Genomic DNA, 22,029 nt, shown 5'->3' with positions numbered 1-22,029 from the left:
ATCCGTCATGTAAATTCTTACTAGAAAACACCTCATTTGTAATAGTTTCAGCATGATAATGATCCCAAACACACTGCTAATGTAATGAAATCATATTGGGAGAGAAAAACAAATGGTGAAACAAAGACAGTCATGAAATGGCCTCCACAGAGCCCAGACCTGAATATTACACACAGTCTGTATAGGCAATATTATAGGCAGATTCATCTGAAGAGTAAAGAAAGATAGGAAATGCTAAATCTAAGGAGGAACTTTGACATGCTGAAAGATGCTTGATATTAAATAGCACATCATTTCAGAAAAGACTCAAGTTGATAGAGGTAACAATAAACACAGACTTTCCTTCCCAAAAGTAATTTTATTCTGAATATTGTATACATATTTCTCATATTTTCTGTTTGTATATTAAAGCTATAGTTCACCCAAAACTAATGACCATGCGCTTGCTCCTAACCTTTCAGATAGATAGATGTGTGCAAAAGTCTTAGCCTCCCAAAGCTGCTGGTGACCTAAGACTTTAGCACAGTACTGTAGCTTCTGAAAGGAATTTATCTAGCATTTGAATGAGCTTATGAACTTTCAAAGTTCTTCTAATTTCTAGTACTCACATAACATCCAGATATTTGACTATTAGAACAAAATCTGCTTCATAATATATTTTATTCCAGCCAAAATCAAATAATTGCTTTGTGACATTTAGAGGCATGTAAATGGGAAATTTATATTAAATATAAATTAATTATAGTTCGTTTTCTCATTAGTTTTAACTCATCAAACCGGACTAGTGACTACACTCATTCTGATATACAGCAAAGGTTAGCCTTTTCGATCGAGTCATTTTGAACTAAAAGGAGCTAATTAGTGTGCAATATGTGTTTGTGTTTTGAATGGGATATCATATTGAGCTCTACCTGTTGAGATATGAGGTGCCAGAGCTGGCGATCTCCTCCTGGCCCTGGGTCACGTAGAAAAACATGGGCTTATCAGGCTGAGGCCACTGGAAGTCAAAGCCTTTCTTGAGACGATCAGCTGGAAAACGATACAACATCATCAGTGTGCTATATTAAACACAAAGGCTTTCTGTCTATACCAGGGGTCACCAAACTTGTTCCTGGAGGGCCGGTGTCCTGCAGATTTTAGCTCCAACCCTAATCAAACACACCTGAACAAGCTAATCAAGGTCTTACTAGGTATACTTGAAACACCCAGGCAGGTCCGTTGAGGCAAATTGGAGCTAAACCCTTTAGGGACACCGGTCCTCCTGGACAGAGATTGGTGACCCTTGGTCTATACACTACTGCTGATCACAGGTTTGCAATAATTATATATATTTTTTATAAGCAAAATTGTACTTTATAATTAATGTTTCCAACTCTCAGCAATACAACTTTTCAATGAGTACAATTGTTTGTATTCAATACTTTATTGTTATTATAATTGTCTATTTTCCATATTTGCAATGCTTGCATTTTGGCATTTTTTTGCAATCTACTTACAATCCAACATGGAAATCAATTTTTTCTTTATTGGCATTGATTGTTTTGAAATTTAAATGGCATTAGCATGCATGTGTTTTAATTTCTGTAATAAATATGGCTGTCAAGCCAGGATCTTCATCTTGGTATGTTGTTTACATGAAGAAATCTGTGTTACAAGTTAAACAAAAATTCTAATAAACAATTATATTTTGAATTTAAATAGTTTTTGTCTTGCATTTACATTAATTTTACATTTGAATAGCCAAAATTACAAGTTTCAGTCTTTTAAATGAGATTAATCGTGATTAATTTTACAAAAAAAATTACGATTAATTAGTTTTTTTATTTATCGATTGACAGCACAAATATATATATATATATTTAATATAATATAATAATGTATCTAATACATATATATTTATTGTCACTTGTAGCATTAATAAAAAATTTATCACTTAAATCTTATTTAAGTATTTATACCAGGGGTCACCAAACTTGTTCCTGGAGGGCCGGTGTCCTGCAGATTTTAGCTCCAACCCTAATCAAACACACCTGAACAAGCTAATCAAGGTCTTACTAGGTATACTTGAAACACCCAGGCAGGTCCGTTGAGGCAAATTGGAGCTAAACCCTTTAGGGACACCGGTCCTCCTGGACAGAGATTGGTGACCTCTGGTCTATACACTACTGCTGATCACAGGTTTGCAATAATTATATATTTTTTTATACTTTTGAAGTCTTCTACTCTTCAGCTTGCCAAAACTGCATTTATTTTCATAATAAACTGTTAGCAGTACTTCATTACATTAGATAAATAATAATAATAATAATTAAATTAATAAAATACAAATATTGATCAAATGGAAATTAAAAAAAAAAGAAAATCATTTGCATTTATAATAATACAAAACTGTCTATTTAAAACAAATGCTCTTCATTTGTCTGTACTCTACTGCTGCTAAAGGGTTTGGGATAATTACAATTTGTACAATTATTTATGAATTCTTCTCTTTTGCTTGCCTAAACTGCATTTATTTTTAGGGTACGTTGAAAGCAGCATTATTGGGTAATACTATTACAAAATAAATTAAGCAAGTTTCGATTTGAACATAATTAAAATGTAATGCATTCCTGTGGTGGCAAAGCTAAATTGTTAGCATTCCTTGATTACATTAGATTAAAAATAATATTAAATAAATAAAAATGTTGATTAAATGGATATTAAAAATGAAAATCTACGTAGTATTGAGAATACTACAAACACGTCTACTTAAAACAAATACTGTTCCTTTAAACATTTAAACTCATAAAAAAATTGTGAATAAAAGTATGATTTTCCATATAAATAAAATAAAAAAATATCAAGCACCATCATTTCTATTAATCAGAAATGTTTCTTTATCAAATCAGAATATTTAACAAATTTTTAAACGATCACGGGAAAATTAAAACTGAGGTAATGGTGAAAATTTTGCTTTGAATGGCATTTTTTAGCATTTATTAAAGCAAAGACTTTATTTTAACATGGTTTCAGCTACATTCATTCTTCCATGGTGGGGCGCCAAGCTAAAATTCATCCCGCCACGGCTACATTACAGCTTCTCATTCAAAACATTTAATTTTTTTAATAGCGGGTGATAATCGCACCAAAACATATTAAAGGTTAAGTGAATTATAACCGCATGAACTGTAGTTCATGTAGTTACGAATTGTAACTGTAGTAGTGCTGTGCCTCATTTGTTTAACCCTTTAAGGTTACGCGCTGACTGACTGACAGGTGTGTGATGCGAGAGGCCAGCAAACAGGACGTATAGCCGTTTCACTTTACTTCAGGACGCATTAATACTGCTCTGTAGGTCTATTGGAGACATTCATAAGTATTCCTAGCAAATCTAATAAATGTTGGAGATATACTCGTTACATAAACTCGCTAAATCACACTTCAGCAGCGTTTATTTGAGAGCGCATAAGAAGATCTGCGCTTAGTGTTGCCAGATGTTGCTGACTGTTTCCAGCCCAAAAGCTGTCGAGATCACAAGCGTTTACACACTGTTCTAAGCATTTGTATGCGAAGAACGGGAGCTATGGCATCTCTTTGGGAGATCAAAACAGGTTTATAATGGGAGACCGGGGCTGGCAGGCACGCCGTTGCAAAACCACCCAAATTTTCACTACCCGCCTATGTCACTTTTTACCCGCAAAAAAATAAATTCAAAACCGCCCAATCTGGCAACACTGTCTGCACTTGAGCAGCGCGTATTTGAGGGCGCGCAAGAAGCTTTGTGCACGAGCAGAGGAAATCGGCGTGCAAGCAAAGAGATTTGCATGCTGTAGGCTATTATATAAATGCGATCTCGACTTCTAATACTGCGCTCACAACATTTGTCATTGAAATAACGCCACAGGTAGTTAGTAGATCTGTGTAAAAAGGCCTGCCGCCACAGCTGGAAACAATCCTAGAGGAAACACTTTTTTAAGGTGTACTTGCTGTTCCATGAGCTTACTATAGTAATTACAATTAATAATGTTTAAGTAAGTTCGTTAATATTCTCCAGAAGTTAATTGAATAGTTACACTGTTAACAAAAGACACAATAAAATAAAATAACCAATTATTACAGTGTCAGTGCATTACATTTTTAATGCTTCCGAATATATTACAGGTCATGTACAGTATCAAAAGTCTATCAATTGAATTGGATTGAATAGGATTGAATTCAATATCAATCAGGTTAAATGTTTAATCAACTAAATAAATGCAATTTAATTAAATGCATCTATCTGTGAAGTAAAATGCAAGCTGAAATGTCCCATACCGGCAGTGACCCCGTTCTGCAGAGATCCCTCATAGAAGATGTTTGATGGGAAAGCACTGAGCGCTGGGTGCATGCGGTACTGCACCTGCAGACGGATGGGTCTGATGCCCAGCACCACCAGCCTCTCGAACAGAGATTGAGAAAGACCTGCTTTAGCCGCTTTCTTACACATGACCACAGGCCCCAGCTGACAGTGGTCACCCACCAGAATCAGCTGCCAAAGACAAAAGCACAGCACAGTTACTCCACAGAAAACTTACACGTACTGATTTTATTAATATCTAAGGCATGCTCATTTAAAAACACCAATGTACACAATATCTGAACGTTACACAATGAATCGATAACTATTATTTTATATAACAATGTGGTTTTGATCATGGTGTGACAAGTCAGGCACACCAACAGTCAAAAGTTTAATAAAATGTTATAAAGTAAAAGCATTTTAAAGTAAAAAGAAAATAATTAACAAACTAATTTAAAATGTATTTTTTTTAAAGATCACCAAGGTCGCATTTATTTGATTAAAAGCATTTATTTGATTAAATACTGTAAAATTATGATTCATATTTTGATATTGAACGTAGTTTGAAGTTTATCAATTTATTTCTGTGAATAAAAAACTTAATTTACATTATTATTTACAATTATTTGAATTGCATTAAGCATTTATTAAAGCAAAGACTCTATTTTAAGGTGTACGTGCTGTTCCATGTGCTTACTATAGTATTTACAATTAATAATGTTTAAGCAAGTTCATTAATATTCTCCAGAAGTTAATTGAATAGTTACACTGTTAACAAAAGACACAATAAAATAAAATAACCAATTATTACAGTGTCAGTGCATTACATTTTTAATGCTTCCGAATATATTACAGGTCATGTACAGTAACAAAAGTCTATCAATACAGGATTGAATTCAATATCAATATATTCAATATATAGTTAAAAGTTTTCAATTTATTTCTGTGAATAAAAAACTGAATTTACAGCTTCAGTCTCCAGTGTCGCATGCTTCATCATCCTGAAATCAGTCTAATATGATGATTTGCTGTGCTGTTGTGATGAATTATTATTTACAAATTTTAAATAACTATGATGAATTTTCTTTTTCATACTTCATAGTTTTGTGGAAACATGCATTTTACTTTTTAGGAGAGATAAATTACCATTTATTTATTTTTACATTATGAATTCATTATTGACGTCCTACATGAATTATTTTAATGAAATATTTTATGGTACCTTTGAATGGTACTTTATCACGGTTTACATTTTAAAAGAATTATAGCATAATTATAATTATATAATAATAATAAAAACTAATAATAATAATAACATTAGTTTTTATTTAAACTAATATTATTAGTTTTTATTTAAACTAATATTAGTTAATATTATTAATAATAATAACAATAATAAATGTTTATTGGGCAGCAGATCATCATATTACAATGATTTATGAAAAATCATGTAACACTGAAGACTAGAGTTATGATGATAAATTCATCTTTAAAATCACAGAAATACATTTAAACAAACTACATTCAATTTGAAAATGGTTATTTTACTTTATAATGAGATTTTATAGGGGTAATCAAAATTGGTCTCGTGGTTCGGATCAGTTACAATTATCTGATCATCGATTCGGTTGACTTTGATATCTCAGTGCATTGACAATGCTTTCCATAAACAAATTGATATTTTACCTGGCAACACAACAATTCTTGTATTAAAATTTATAATTAAAAATATATATTTATATACTTTTTGTAATACAATTTTGTTCTTTAATACAAGCAGTCAGATATATGAACTCTACCTTTATTTTACCTGATCATTACCTCTTTTTTAATTGTTCCAAAAGAATTAAGTAAATGCACAGAAAACATGAGCATTTAAAGCAAATACACTTAATATTATCCCTGCTAGCTTTTTGAGTGTTGTAGAGCGAGTTCTTAAACGCCTGTGACTGATCAAGTGCTTAACAGTAAAGGCTGCGATCGGTGCGAAAGGCAGTGACACGGACACTGATGTTAAACGGATGTGGCAATCCATTACAGACGGCGACGCGGTGGAGAAAACTCACTCTGGAGACACGCTCGTGTCTGGACCCACAAGTAACATCATTGTGGTAACAGCCGAGAGAGGAGATAAAACATTATCTCACGAACACGAATTGTGCACAGTTATCTGCTTTTTAAGTAGTTGGATTGTTTTAATTACTCGCCGTCGCCTCCCTTTAACACATATGTGATAAAGACGTCAGTACATGATGTCAGTACATAAAGCCACCACCATATAACACATATGTGATAAATGACATCAGTACATAATAACCGGTTATGATTATTACTGAACTGATACCGAATTGTTTGCGTCTGCATCGAAGAAACAATTTTGAAATCCCTAGTTTCTTCAGTGCACCGTTATCGGTTCACTAATAGATGCCAAACATATTGTCGTCATTTATCTCATATTGTGTCAGTACACTATTGCGACGGAGGAGAGTAATTAAAACACTCCAACTTCTTCAAAACACAGAAACTCTGCACAATTCAGTGCGTGTGTGTTTGCTGGAGAGTCTTTCACTGACACTGAAGTTACAGCAGGAGCCCCCTTTTCACTGCTATAGTATATATATATATATATATATATATATATATATATATATATATATATATATATATATATATATATATATATATATATATATATATATATATATATATATATATATATATATATAGGCATAAGACCTCGATGGCGGAATCGAACCCGGGTCGCCGTGAGCACCGGAGTACATGTGTCGACACACTACCACTACGCCATTGGTATGGAAAGCATCGTCAATGCATCGTGATTGACCAAGATATCGAACGGAACCCAATCAATGGTGTGATAATCGCAACCAAAGCAAACCGTGAGACCGGTGTAGGTTAACACCCCTAATATTTCACTATTTTTTTCAATTCTTAATGATACCAAACTTCTGACCAGTAAAGTACACTTGAATTATGCAAAGTCTGTTAACTAACAAATACAGCATGCACATTTCTCTCAGATTATTACACAACCATACAAACAAACCCTCAGGAGGAGGAGAGCTTCCCGTTACGTACCTGTTTGGCCCCGAGCACCACTGGCACCATGCATTCTGGCTCTGTGGCCTGTGTGCTTTCATCGATGAGAATGGAGCGAAACTGCATTTTCGCCAGACGAGGGTCGCCAGCACCCACACATGTGCAGCAGATCACATCAGCATTCTGAAAAATAATAAAGACAATCAGATGCAGGTCAGGAGGTGTGCTGATGGAAAAAGTCTGTCTGTGCAAAGAAAAGAACTGCCCCACACAAAAACAGGCCCCCTTTTCTGAGTCAAAACAAGACAATATTATGTTTTATACATTAAATAATCCAATAAACCCCAAGGAGCTGTGATCTACAGTGAAACTATTTACTATTATTTTTAATGTTTATTTATTGCCACATTAGCAACTTTTACATTACAAGATCAAAATACATAAAACCACAACATAAGGACTTTATATATATATACAAACAGATATCTAAATAAAAATAAATGAAAAGCATAAAAAAAATGTATATAAAAGTAAAATATGATCTTTCAATTTAATATTTGATAAATAACATGCAATTCTTCCTGCTGATACCCATTTAAAAACATCCATAGTGTTTTCATGATAAAAATCTTGCCTAACGGTACTTAAACTTTTACACTCTAATCAAATATGCTTTTATAGTGAGAGCAGCTTGACAGTAATTACATGTTGGTGGTGCATCATTATTCAATAAATACAAATGGGTCAACCTAGAGCAGTGGTAGGGAACCTATGGCTCTCGAGCCACATGTGACTCTTTAACCAAAAATGCGTGGCTCTCCAGTTGTCTTCTATCAATAATATTACATATTTTAAAAAATATAACCGTCACTAGAAATCAGTTTCTTATCAAAAACACAATTACAATTCCCTCTTTATTGTAATTTTTACAGCAAAAATGAATAAGAACTTCGCTAACAATAAAAGGACGTTCTTTTTTCATTCATGGACTTGCTCAACATGTGATGCTTCATATTTGTTTGTGTTTGAGTTGTGCTTGAACATATATTACAGTTTTGTTAAAACCTGTATTATTTTAAGTAGTAATACAGTAGCAAATGCATTTTTAAAGAGGCATTTTGATTATATATATAATATTAAAAATATACTTTTTTATATATATATATATATATATATATATATATATATATATATATATATATATATATATATATATATATATATATATATATATATATATATATATATATATATATAGTAGCGGCTTCCAATTGCCGTTATTGTTGGTAGAGTGAGCAAGTTTTTAACGCGTAAAGTCAGAGTCCATAGGCAAAATAGATGCAAATAAAAACGTCTTTATTTTCCAATCAACAGAATTACTTCATCACTTTTCCTTATTCTATATGCACACTTCTCTGTTACCTTAAGTTGAGTTGAGTTACTTCACGTCACATTAAGTTACGGTCAAAAACTGTGCTTCCTACCAACGCTCCTTCCATGCAGTGAAGCCACAGTTATATAGTGTGGTACTGACACCTTGTGGCCAATCGCCAATTTACAATGTATGGCTCCTACATATATATATATATATATATATATATATATATATATATATATATATAAAAATGCATTTGCTAAAAAAAAATCTGAAATGGCTCTTTGCTGAAAAAAGGTTCCCGACCCCTGACCTAGAGTGACCAATTTGGCGTCTGGTATATTTTATTTAAATTAAAGCAATACGTCTTGTGAAGCTGTGGTTTACAGTCGATTTATAATGGCTAAACGGGTCCACGTCGTGATTAACAATGCCCCATAGTCATTTATAAATCCACTGTAATCCACAGCTTCATGAAGATTATTGCTGTTATACAAGTTATTTCAGCAAAATTTCACAAAAAAAAAAAAAAAAAAAAAAAAAAAGGCAAATTTATTTATTTTCATGATAATTTATCTCATGATTATAGTGACCAAAATGATCAGTTTTCAGTATCATCGTGTTGTTAATATAACCTAAAAATGTTTAAAAAATAAATGTCACACACACACACACGCACACACACACACACACACACACACAAATCTACTTAATTTTGTATCTAAAAATGAACAAACAAATAATTATTTTAGCGTTATACAATTTTATCAAACAAATAAATGTTACAGTCATATGAATATGCCTGTATTTCATTCGTCCGTGAAGACGTCAATCTCCATTCCACCCTGTGACGTCATCACCTTCGCTACCAATCAGGATAGGAGCTCAAAGTTTAAAGGGACGCGAGCGGGGAAGCTCGTTCTGCTGTCTTGCTTGCTTTGTCTTTGCTTGCCGTTTGTGTGTGTTTTGGCTTGTTGTTATGTGCTGTGATATTGATGTGAATTTAGAGTTTTGATCTTGGTCTTGTTTTTGTTTTGATCGCTGTTATCGTCTTGTATGTGTATATGTGGAAATCACCTGATCTCTGGGGTCAGCCTTCCCCTGGGATTCGAGGAGTTTTGATGTCACGTGACATACATCTCACATCACGTAGATGTCGCAACACACTAGTTTAGAAGTGAGCGCCACCCGCTGTAAGTTTTCTCCGTATTTTTGGTTAGAAGAGTAGTTTTAGTTATAGCGTGAAAACGCTGAAGATGTTTCGTTTGTTTATTTTCTATTAGATAGTTTAGAGCAGGGATGTCCAGACTCGGTCTCCATCCCCAATCTGAAACACCTGGACTAGCTAATTAAGCTCTTACTAGGCATTCTAGAAACATCCTTGTAGGTGTGTTGAAGCAAGTTGGAGCTAAAATCTGCAGGACGCCGGCCCTCCAGGATCGAGTTTGGACACCTCTGGTTTAGAGGGTAAATATTAGCTAGATTTGGGGTTTTTGTTATATTGCTTTCATTTATTTGGCGCCACTTAATTCTCGTTTCCCCCATCCATAATATACATTGATTGATTTATTTTCTTTTGTGAGATCTTGTAAATAATACTTTTTTTGCCGTTTGACTTCTTTCACTATTGTAAACGAATTCACTTATTTTTGCAGTATTTCGGTTGTCGTTTTGATATTTTGCCACCAACTCACCACAAATTTTAAATCACATTACAAGTTACCTCTTAAACCCTAGAGCAAAACTTTAAAGTTATAACAATAAACATTTTGTTTTGTGCTTTTATAGGTACACTTGAATTTTCATTCAAGGCATTTGTTTTACCTACACAAAAAAAAGTACCTCACAAGGATCATGCTTACCTTGTTTTTCATATAACTGCATACAGCTGCTTTCTAAAAGCTGAAAAGGACAGCGCGATTTGCCGAAAATATCTTAATGTGATTTTTCTGACTGTTGAAACTTGATTGGCAATTTAATTTGGTGAAGTCAAGCTTCAGCTCAGTATTCTCAAAACTGCGCAACACACACTTTAAATGAAAAGAGTACAACATATTTGAAACAATAAGTATATAGTCGTTTATATATACACACACATTTACTTTGCAGCCTTTTTTTAAATGGCTGATCGCAATGTTGCAGGATTTACCAGAATTGTGAGAATAAATCATGGTTTTAATGGTACTGAAAATTTGATTGAAGAAATTTATAATTGAAAATAAAAAAAAAAAATGACTGGTTTACATTGAAACTGTTAATAGTGACAACACTAGTTTGGTGAGTATTTTATAACAGCTTGAAACACGAATCAACCAATCAGAATCAAATAAAGCATTGAAAATTTGATGTACAAGTCTACTTGTTGACTGGAGGATTCTCAGAATAGATTTTTAAAGTTGCTGACAAACCCTAGGCTTTCTGATTTGCGTTATTAGTCACCTTTGAGGAAACATTGGCATAACTGTCTTTTATAATGTGTATTGTGTGGTTTGCTCTGTTTGTCTTGTATTGCTAATGGACCTAATGTCTGGAAAATAAAGTTGAGTATTACTCGACTTCAGACACCCAAAACACCTAATTTCACTATGAAATATTCCAGATTTCTATCAGTGTTTTAAAGTGAATCAGACAGGTACCATGAGCAGCTCTCTCTCTGCAGTTCGTTTGAGAGCGCGGTAACGTTTCTCATCAGAGGACGAAAGCTCGCCGGTTTCATCCTTCAGCTGCTGAAGCTTCTGCAACTCTGGCATGCTGCAGATCAAACAGACAAACACTAATGCTCAGAAGATCTCATTTACAAACTATATATGCATCAATCTCAACACTAAAATCCTGACCTCATTAAGCCTTGTGTACTGTTCAAATGGACAACCCCTTTCATTATGTTCTGGGCTGTTTTTGCCCCCATTGACTTCCATAATAATCACATTTTTTAATTGCAAAGGCATGACTCAAAATCATCATGCATTCTTGATTGTTGCTCATTTTCCCTGTTGGAAAGAGGTAAAAGACTCCAGAGGTAAAAAATCATCAGTTGGCAGCATTAACCCTTTAGATAGGCCTGTGCTAAAAAACAGTGTGTGTGCGGAAATTCACTTACTATGTTTGCAATGTTCTGAGAGCGGAGCTGCTTATTTTGATTTTCTCAAACATATCAATGCAAATGTTGTAGTAAATTGAAGAACCTAGGCCAGGAGACTTGTTACAAGCAGAAATCTTTATTGAGCTGTGTTGGTTGTTCTGCAGTCAAACAGCATCCTCAAGAAGTCCACATGAGTCTGCAAGTCTAACTGAGTCTCTTACAGTCTACAAGAGTCTAATGGGTCTAATTTTGGACAGAGTTATATTTGAGGAGGGGGCAGAGTTAAGGTGGAGACAAAGAGCATGTAAATGAGGTAAATATGTGAAAGAACTTGTCCAGCCACTGACCAGACAAGTTTCACTAGCCCAAATCTAATAAAAAAAAAAAAAAAAAAAACAAGAGCGTTTCTTCGACCTGAATGGACTCCAAAGACAAAGGCACAGTCTTTGAAACCCTGCCCGAAAACCAGCAACAATCAGGAAGGCATGAGTATATGCTGTCATGGCTTTGCAATCAAAAAATGTGATTATAATGGAAGGCAATGAGGCAAAAATGGTCACCAACACAACGAAAATGTAGTCAATTTGCGTGTATTAAAAAGGGTATTGTTGAGTTTTTGAAAACTTCCAAAGTATTTTCCCAAAATGTGTCAAAATAAGATTGGTCACCAAAAATCAATTCATTTGCTGAAACACAGAGAAATCTGTGGCCAAATAAAGCCTCAAATATCCCCAACAGCACACGAGGGTTAGGAACAGAAAAGGTGGTACCTGTCCATGTTGCGGATCTGATTGTGCAGAGCCAGGAAAGACACAGGTGAATCAATGGCCTCACGACTCTTAGCACACAGACGAACCACCTTCAGTCCCGTCTGATGGATCTTCTCTGTTAGCTGATCAACGGCAATGTTACTCGGTGCACAAACCAGCACTGGACTACAAATTGAGACAGAACAAAAGATTAGATACAATAAGCCCTATGAAATGTTTTATTATTCCCCCCCAAAAAAGATTTATTTTAATTTCCTTGATTGCCTATTAATGATTACGTATTCAAATTGAAATTGTGAAATTTGACTTGACTTTAAAATTTAAAGTTTAATAAAGTTAAAATTATACTTTCAGACCTTATAAAATCAGATGGAAAACAATTTTGTAAAAAAAAAAAAAATAGATTAATCTAAATTGATTTACAGAAAAAATTATTACTCTAATATAATAATATAATATTACTCTAATTTTTTCTATTACTGTAAAAAGCTCAATCAATTAATTTGTTTTTATGAATTTATTTGACTACATATACTTTTCTAGGATGAAATTGTGCATGTCAGAAATTTGGTTTCGACTCAAAAGCATAAACTAATCTAAGGTATAAAAGAAAAATAAATAATTCCTTGTATTTTAATATGTTATTTGCATGATTTTTTTCATTACTTGACATTCTGGATTGTACTTGACTATTATTTAAATGAAAGTAATTTAAAGCCATTATAATGCAATTATTAAATATTTCTAAATAACATCATACATTAATAACAATGTATAGCATCCAATTTTTAAAATGGCATTAAATAACTATATTTAACTCTGAAATAATATAATGTGCTCTCATAGCTGATCCACTGCAATGTTAGTCGGTGCACAAACCAGCACTGGACAACACATTAAGACAGGCGTGTCTAAACTTGGTTCTAGAGGGCCGCTGTCCTGCATATTTTAGTTCCAACCCCAATTAAACACACCTGAACCAGCTTTTTCTACATATACTAGTAACTCCCAAGCAGGCGTGTTGAAGGATTTATTTATTTATTTATTACATATTTATTGCCACATCAGCAACTTATGGCTATTTCGTGGCCAAATGGATATACATTAAACTATTACATGATAAAAACAAATTCGTATTATATTAAAAAAATTAAAAATTACTTAGACAAATATATAAAATATAAATAGATAAAACTTACAAAAAACTTTTTTTTTAAAGTTAAATATGGTTTTTCAGTTCTATTTTTGGCGTGTTGAAGGAAGTTGGAGCTAAGCTATGCAGGACAGCAGTCCCCCAGGACCGAGTTTGGACACCCCTGCATTAAGACAGCAGAGGAGGAGGAAAAAAACAGACTAGATACAGGTCCTATAAAATTAGTTTGATTATTTACCCCCAAAAGATTTCTATTTTAATTTTCCTGCATTGTCTATTAATGGTTACATTACATTCATGGTGTGAAGTTTGACTTAAATTTTAAGAAGTTTAACAAAGTTTAAATTACATTTTCAGACCCTATAAAATTGGATGCCAAACTGTTTAAACATACGATTAATGCATTAATCTTAAAGCATGTCTAATTAATTTACAAAAAAAAATTATAATAATAAATCAATTACAATTTCTAAAAAATAAATAAATCACAATTGTTCTATTACTGTAAAAAGCTTAATCAATTAATAACTTTTATGAATTGAATTGATTACACATACTTTTGGATAATGAAATTGTGCATCTCAGAATTTTTGTTTTGACTCAAAAGCATAAACTAATTTAAGGCATAAAATAAAACTAATCAATTGCTTGTATTTTTTTGGTCAAATTGTGCTGCACAACAATGGTGTATCATGGTCTATCAACATGAAAAGAAAGCAACTGTGTTGTAAATGTTTTGTGCATGATTTTTAATTACATGACATTCTGTATCGTACTTTAAAATATTTTTTGCTAATATTGTAAATCAAAAGTCTTAATATTACTAATATTAAACATTTGTCAAAGCATCTCAAAGGGCTGCACGATTTAGCAAAAATCAGACATTGGCACATTTTATTTTCTGCGAGATATATTGCAATGTGAATATGATTTCAGCAGATTAGCTCTATCGTTAATTTAGATTGATAGGGATAATTTTGTAGCGGAGTGAAACAAACAAATTGCAAGGATGAATAAAAAAAGATTACTATTTATATTATTATTATTTATATTAAGCAATGCTTTATGGTTAGAGTCAAACAGTAGTCAGATACTCAGGTACAGCAACTGAATAATCAAATGTGGTGTAAAATATAAAATAACACTGTACAGTCTTCACTGATGATCAACTATAATCCCAACTCAACATTGTAGATCCTGCGATGTGACAATTGCGAATGCACACATTGGGATATCAATGCTACAACGATATATTGTGCAGCCCTAGCATCACATATTAATAACAATATATAGCATCCAATTTCCAGCACTAAATAACTATAATTCAAGCTGAAATGTTATAATGCTCTGGAAAACTCAACAAGATGTTCATGTTCAGCACTGCAGTGTCTTACCCATTGCCCTGTCTGGCCAGATGGTAGACAATGGTGGCAGAAGTGACCGTCTTTCCTGTTCCTGGAGGCCCCTGGATCAAACTGAGGGGTCGCTGGAGAACTGTCTTCACAGCATAAACCTAGAATGTGCCAAAGACACTTGAGTAGGCATGGGATGATAATCAGTTCAATGTTTACCGCGGTTTGGAAAAGTCAAGGTTTTAAAACCACTAAAAGACTCTGTTATACCGTTTCTACGATACATACAAGCATTTTATTTTTACAACTACTCAATTTTATTTATTTATGGCAACAGTATCTCCAGCAGAATAGGATCTCTTACATCAGGGGACTCAAACTCAAATTGGCAGGGGGCCATTTCAGTGACTGACAATTCATAAGAGGGCCGTTTTAACATTCAAGCACAAGAAAAAGGTGACATAAATTAGGACAACAGACACGATGTTTATAATTCAAGTATTACCTGTCACAAATCAGCATGTTTTTTGCTTCACACAACTGCTGAAATATATCTGTGGCTGTTAGCATTTTGACATTTAATTTGTCATAATAATAATAATTACTATTATTCTGTCCCAACCAGTTGTTGCTTTACCAAAAGTTCAACAGCCTAAGAACAGCAGAAACCATTTGGGTAACTTTACTGGCAATTGTTCTTCTCAATATCTTTCTCTTTTGTAAAACTACAACAAAGAGGGCAAAAGTAAGTCTGTCTGTCTGTCTGTCTATCTATTTGACTGTCTGTCTGTTATTCTATCTATCTATCTATCTATCTATCTATCTATCTATCTATCTATCTATCTATATATATATATATATACACATATATATACATATACACATATATATATATATATACACATATATATACATATACACATATATATACATATATATATATATATATATATATATATATATATATATATATATATATATATATATATATATATATACATATATACATATATACATATATATATATATATATATATATATATATATATATATATATATACATATATACACATACATACATACATATACATACATATACATATACATACATATACATATACATACATATATATATATATATATATATATATACATATATATATATATATATATATATATATATATATATATATATACACACACATATATATACACATATACATATACATATATATACATATACATATACATATATATATATACATATACATATATACATATACATATACATATATACATATATATATATATATATATTAGGGGTGGGCGGTACACCGGTGTCATAGTCATCACCGGTGTGACATTGCGCCACAACATGGATTTTCTAATACCGTCAATACTGTAATGAATCAATTATGCGCCTTGAACAGCTGCATTTACATCAATAATAGCTAATTCTAAATAATAAGGCATTGAATTTTCCTCAAACGTTCAGTTGTGGTCTGAATACATGTCCTTATACTACAGGGCTCGAAATTGCAACCATTTTGGTCGCATGAGCGCCCGAAATGTAATCTATGCGCCCTCATAATATATTTGGGAGCATTTGTGCGACTGAATATAATGGTTGTAGTGCAATCTGATTAGATTTTCTCTATAAACTTGCTGAATCGCTCTACCCTGCTGCAGTATTGGTTCATATTAGCTGTCAGTCACTCAACGCTTCCCGCTGTCAGATAACAGGGAGCTTTTGTTACTGCAGGAAATACAAACGGCTGAAGAGTGAAAAGTGCACAGGTTTGCAAACTTCACCTAAAGTTATAATAATAATAATGGCGCAGATGACAGCGATCATGACATGAGGTAAATGTTGATTCGCCAGCTGAGATCAATCGAGTGTTTTCGGAGAAGGTGCCCGAATCTTGATGCGTTGCATTCACCGCGTGTTCAGCACAAATGTCCGCTAAATATAAAATCTAATACTGTACACATCATCGCCAAAGAAACTCACCTTTACTAAGTTTACACTGAAACTACGGCTCATAACAAAGAGCGGTATTGCGCCGGTGGTCATCGTGAGAATCCTGCTCTGTCTGCTCATAAATTGGTGCGGCTGACTCGCCTGCTTTATTCCACCAACACAGAGAAATGAAGATCAGCTCATAACGAGACTGAGCATTTACAATGACCCAAACCGAAACTTTTAAAGAGTGATAGAAGTGAGACTTTCTTTTGTCCGTTCTTCATTGAGATGTATATTATTTTGCTATTTAAAGTAATACCATGATATTATACCGTCACCGTTCAAAAGATGAAAAATACCGTGATATTAATTTCAGGTCATATCGCCCACCCCTAGTGTTTACTGCTCCAAAATAGTACAAATGTTACCTAAAATATAATGTTTTCAATGAGGACAAAAAGTAGTTGTTTTTTACCCAGACGTTTAAAAAGAATATATTTTAGAGCAGTAATCAGAACACCATGGTATTTTTTTATCCAAGGTTATAAACCGGCCCATGCCAACACTTGAGTTTCAAGAAAGTTACGCATGAATGGGAGTTTGGTCATCTCTGTACCTGCGAGTGGTTGAGGTCTGGCAGGCCCTGCGCAGTGAAGCGTTTGGGTAGCTGGCATTTGATGATCACGTCCTCCACCTCGTGACCCAGCAGCTTGTGGTAGATGTAGCCTGACACGGAGGTCTCGTCCACAGCAAACGTCTTCAGGGCGCTCTGCATTCTACATTACACCAGAAACAAAGCTGAGATCATGAGGCTACTTAAAGTGATAGCTCATCAAAAAATTAACACATCGTTTTTTTTATATGAATACATTTACAGATAATGATGACTACAGTGACTAAATTTACAGGTTTAAACAGTGAACTTGATATTTCCCCTTTTCTGTTTTCTATATGCATTTGTCTGATGTTTCAGAATTATGCTATATACTAATCTTTTTTTCTTCCTTTTCTGTCGTATTATTGTATTATGAATAATTAGTATAAAGTTGTATGACAGCATTGTGTTAAACAGAGTTTACAAAGTTGTTAATTATGCATTTTGCCGATGGTCTTCTAAAAAAAAACAGAAAGCTTTAGGTCTTACTGTAATTGCATGGTTATTATAGTTAGATAAATCATTAAGAAATTAACAAATTTGAGAACTAATTCAAAGGAGTTAATACATACAAAAAATATATATAATAATAATAATAATAATAAAATAAACAAATAAACAAAAAACTTATTTATTCTAGGTTTTAATGGTGTATTAAGCTAATAAAAGAAATTTAAAAGTGAATGTTAAAACGTAAAATATGACAAAAACAAACAATAAAGCGAAAGCGGAAATAGAAAAATATAACTACATTTTTTACACTAATAAAGCAATAATAGTGTTTTAGTCAAGAAAATAAAAAGAAATGCACTGTAGTGGATAAAATCAGTACATTATTTATTATCTTTCTCTTATCTTTTATCTATTATCTTTAAAAAAATAAGCCATAAAGGTTTGGATTGAGTAATTTATCCTTGTGCCTCTTTGGATAAAAGCATCATGTAAATGAGTAAGTATAAATGTAAAAGGAGTAATCTCCAACTAAGTTACATATAAATCCTATGGAAAGTTTATCTAGTAAAGGCCTAAAAGTGATTGCAAGACTAACCGATCAAAAGATGTTGACTTCCACACAAAGTCCACCTGGAAGTTATGCGGCACTTCCACAGGTGCACCAGCACTGCTGCGCAGCTCGATGGCAATTTCATCTCCATAATCTGAGAAAAGCCTGGTTAAAGAATCAACCATGTAAAACCACATCATACAAGACACTTGTAAAAAAACCTCTTTAAGGTAAATTTTCATTTCATTTACTCTTCCTCAGGCCATCAAAGATTAAAGGGAACATAGTTTACCTGTTTTTTATGATGTAATATTAATATTATGGTTCTTCTGAGTGTGCCAGTTTAGGTTCAGTTTAAAACACAATTCAGATTTCTTTATTATAATGTGTTAAAAAGTGTCATGTTGGGGGCGTGTCCACAGTTCGCTGATTTAGGGGTGTGTTGCTTCACATGTAAATTAGTTTCGGCTTCCCGCCCAACGTAACAAGGGGGCGGAGCCATGAGCTCACCCGCTTGCACCCGTTTGCAACAGAGTCTGACAGGCAGACTCAGAGGAGCAGGAGAGGATCCGCATTCAGTCGTACATGTACGGTTTGGACACAGACCAAGCAGAGAGTACAAAATCATTTGTGTCTTTGTACAGTTTTACAGCCAACTGTGTGCTAGTTTCAAGTGCCGAACACAGAAACTAATAACCACGCACACCAGACACTCTCTGTGGCGCGGCAGAAACATGAAGTGTCCCGAATTGTCGCGCCATCATTGAATTCTAAACATAGGTTTCTGCAGCGGTCCGCGGCACCCAGCCGTCGACTTGAGTGTACCCTGATAGAAACCGATGTTTAGAATTCTAAAACGCATGCTAGTTAAGATCACAGGGAGCTTCTGTGATTGCGAGAAATGCAAACGGCTGAAGTATAAGGTAGACTCAATGAGAAGTACATGTTTGCAAACCTACCTAAAGATACAACCAATAATTCCGATTAGAGCGATAATGTGGAGAATATTGATCTTGTGTTGAGCCCAATGAGCCTTGCATCTAAAAATAGAGCTAGGGTGTTCCTTTAGTGATATCGCTTCGACTCACGCTGAAAATGGCGGACGTGAATCAACAAACTGAGGATATGATGACGCGCCTGTCAATCAATATTGGTGGGCGGGGGGACCGCTCTCCTACGTAAAGTTGCGGTCGATCTGAAAACCGCTCCAATTGGGCCACCATTTTTTATGTTGTTAAATTGAAAAAAAAAAAAGCGCTGGGTGTGTTTATATCACCCCAATATGACGGTCTATACACCATACATGCACATATGTCTGTCCAAACAGCTTGAAAAGTAGATTTTTTACCATAGGTGCCCTTTAAAGGTTTTCAGCTGAATCTGTAATCTTGCTGACTCTGCATAATAAATGTGAATGGTCACTCGTTTTTGAGATTAAAACAGGGTTCCCACCTCTTCCCTGAACAGCAGATTCAAGGTCTATCAAGGACTTTTTAAAGCACCATTAATTTCAAATAAAGCACCCCGCTTAATTCCCCCAGAATATGTAGTGCAGTGAAACTCCTTTCTGTACTTCAATTATAAGATTTTTGTATTAAGAATTTGTCATTTTATAGTTGTTTCTGACAGCAGCACAGTACAATTGCTGAAATAACACAAACAAACTTCATTTCAATTGTAATTCAGACACTTTTAGGGACCTATGGTTGTTTTCAAGCACTTTTCAGGTCTTGAATCCATGTGTCTGACATTCAAGTACTTCAAGAAGTGTGATGAGAAACCTGTTAAAAATAAAAGCATACAAACAGGTCCAAATCAATCCCTGTGGCTCCTAATGATAAACTGAGCTCTTATGAAGCAAAACTATAAGTCTGTGTAAGAAATATTGTAAATAATGCAACATTTCTGAGACAGACCTATCGTTTCACATTAAAAGACTTCAGTGTATCATCAGGAGCCACAGGGATTAACTTGGTCGTTTCTACGCGTTTAATTTCAATCTCAATGATAGGTGACCATTCACTTGCAATATACAAATTCATTAAAGGTCCCGTGAAGTACTTTTAAATGTGCATTTTATTCGATGTTTGATTATTTCAAATGAAACATGGAGAGGGTGGGATATAGTGTAGCCCCTCAGGCTTTAAATAAAAACAGCCAATAGTGTATTGCTTTATCACAGCTCTGCCAGTAAAAGTGGTTAAGCTCATGCATATCAAATGAAAAGAAAATGAGAAGCATCTTGAAGGGGGTGGGGCACGTCAGACACTAGAGAGAATATGATTGGTTGTGATTTGATGAGTAAGTGAAGTATGAGGTAGCGCTGCTCGATTATGGGAAAAACCATAATCACGATTATTTTGGTCATAATTGTAATCACGATTATTCAAAATGATTATCAGTTGAAGTCAAAATTATTCGCCCTCCTGTGAATTTTTTTTTATATAAATATTTCCCAAATGATGTTTAACAGAGCAAGGAGTTTTTTGACAGTATTTCCAATAATATTTTTTTCTTCTGGAGAAAGTCTTATTTGTTTTATTTTGGCTTAACTAAAAGCAGTTACAATTATTTAATTATTTAAACTACAATTTAAATATTTTGAAACCTATTTTAAGGTCAATATTATTAGCCCCCTTAATCAATATATATATTTTTTGATTGTCTGCAGAAGAAACTACTGTTATACAATGACTTGCCTAGTTACACTAATTATGCCTTTCAATTGCACTTTAAACTGAATACTTATATCTTGAAAAATATCCAGTCAAATATTATGTGCTGTCATCATAGCAAAGACACTAGAAATGAGTTATTAGAAATGAGTTATTAAACTATTATGTTTAGAAATGTGCTGAAAAAATATCTTTCAGTTAAACAGAAATAGGGGGGAAAAGGGTCGCTAATAATTCAGGAGGGCTAATAATTCTGACTTCAGCTGTATATATACACAGTTATTTTCCTCCATGTAAATAAGAAAAGGGAAATAAATACAGTAGAATAAAAATATGAAACAAACTGTGCTTTAAACATCTTCACTGCAAGAAGGAACTTTAATCATAGCTACAAAAGTCCATCAGTCAAGAGCAGTGAGGGATTTTCTCCTTTTGTTGTTTGATTAATGATAACATTAGGCAGCAGGAATATTGTGCACTGTCACTTTAAGAGCAGTACGGTTCTGATTTATAGTTTCACTTTCACATGTCTTTTGATTCTCAACTCGTTAGTTTATTACACAAATAAGGGTTAATATGAATAATCTCTAAACACTGTGTTTTGACACACATTTGGATGTATT

The 22,029-nt window shown here is 33.6% G+C and overlaps 1 protein-coding gene across 2 annotated transcripts in view; it reads right to left on the bottom strand.

Annotated features, from left to right (window-relative positions):
• upf1 (UPF1 RNA helicase and ATPase) overlaps nt 1–22,029 on the bottom strand; it is a 68,966-nt gene that overhangs the window by 22,822 nt on the left and 24,115 nt on the right. For both annotated transcript variants that reach the window (XM_056446071.1, XM_056446062.1), the window contains exons 9-16: nt 18,777–18,885; nt 17,690–17,849; nt 15,153–15,271; nt 12,606–12,770; nt 11,390–11,504; nt 7,418–7,561; nt 4,294–4,507; nt 912–1,029 (exon numbers count right to left, since the gene is read on the bottom strand). In XM_056446071.1, the coding sequence (XP_056302046.1) occupies nt 912–1,029; nt 4,294–4,507; nt 7,418–7,561; nt 11,390–11,504; nt 12,606–12,770; nt 15,153–15,271; nt 17,690–17,849; nt 18,777–18,885 (1,144 nt within the window). The remainder of the gene's footprint in view (nt 1–911; nt 1,030–4,293; nt 4,508–7,417; nt 7,562–11,389; nt 11,505–12,605; nt 12,771–15,152; nt 15,272–17,689; nt 17,850–18,776; nt 18,886–22,029) is intronic.

The sequence above is a fragment of the Danio aesculapii genome, chromosome 2 (genome assembly GCF_903798145.1).
Source record: "Danio aesculapii chromosome 2, fDanAes4.1, whole genome shotgun sequence".
In the NCBI taxonomy this organism is placed as follows: Eukaryota; Metazoa; Chordata; class Actinopteri; order Cypriniformes; family Danionidae; genus Danio; species Danio aesculapii.
Note: the sequence above shows the minus strand (reverse complement) of the source record. Positions and strands in the feature narration are given on the sequence as shown.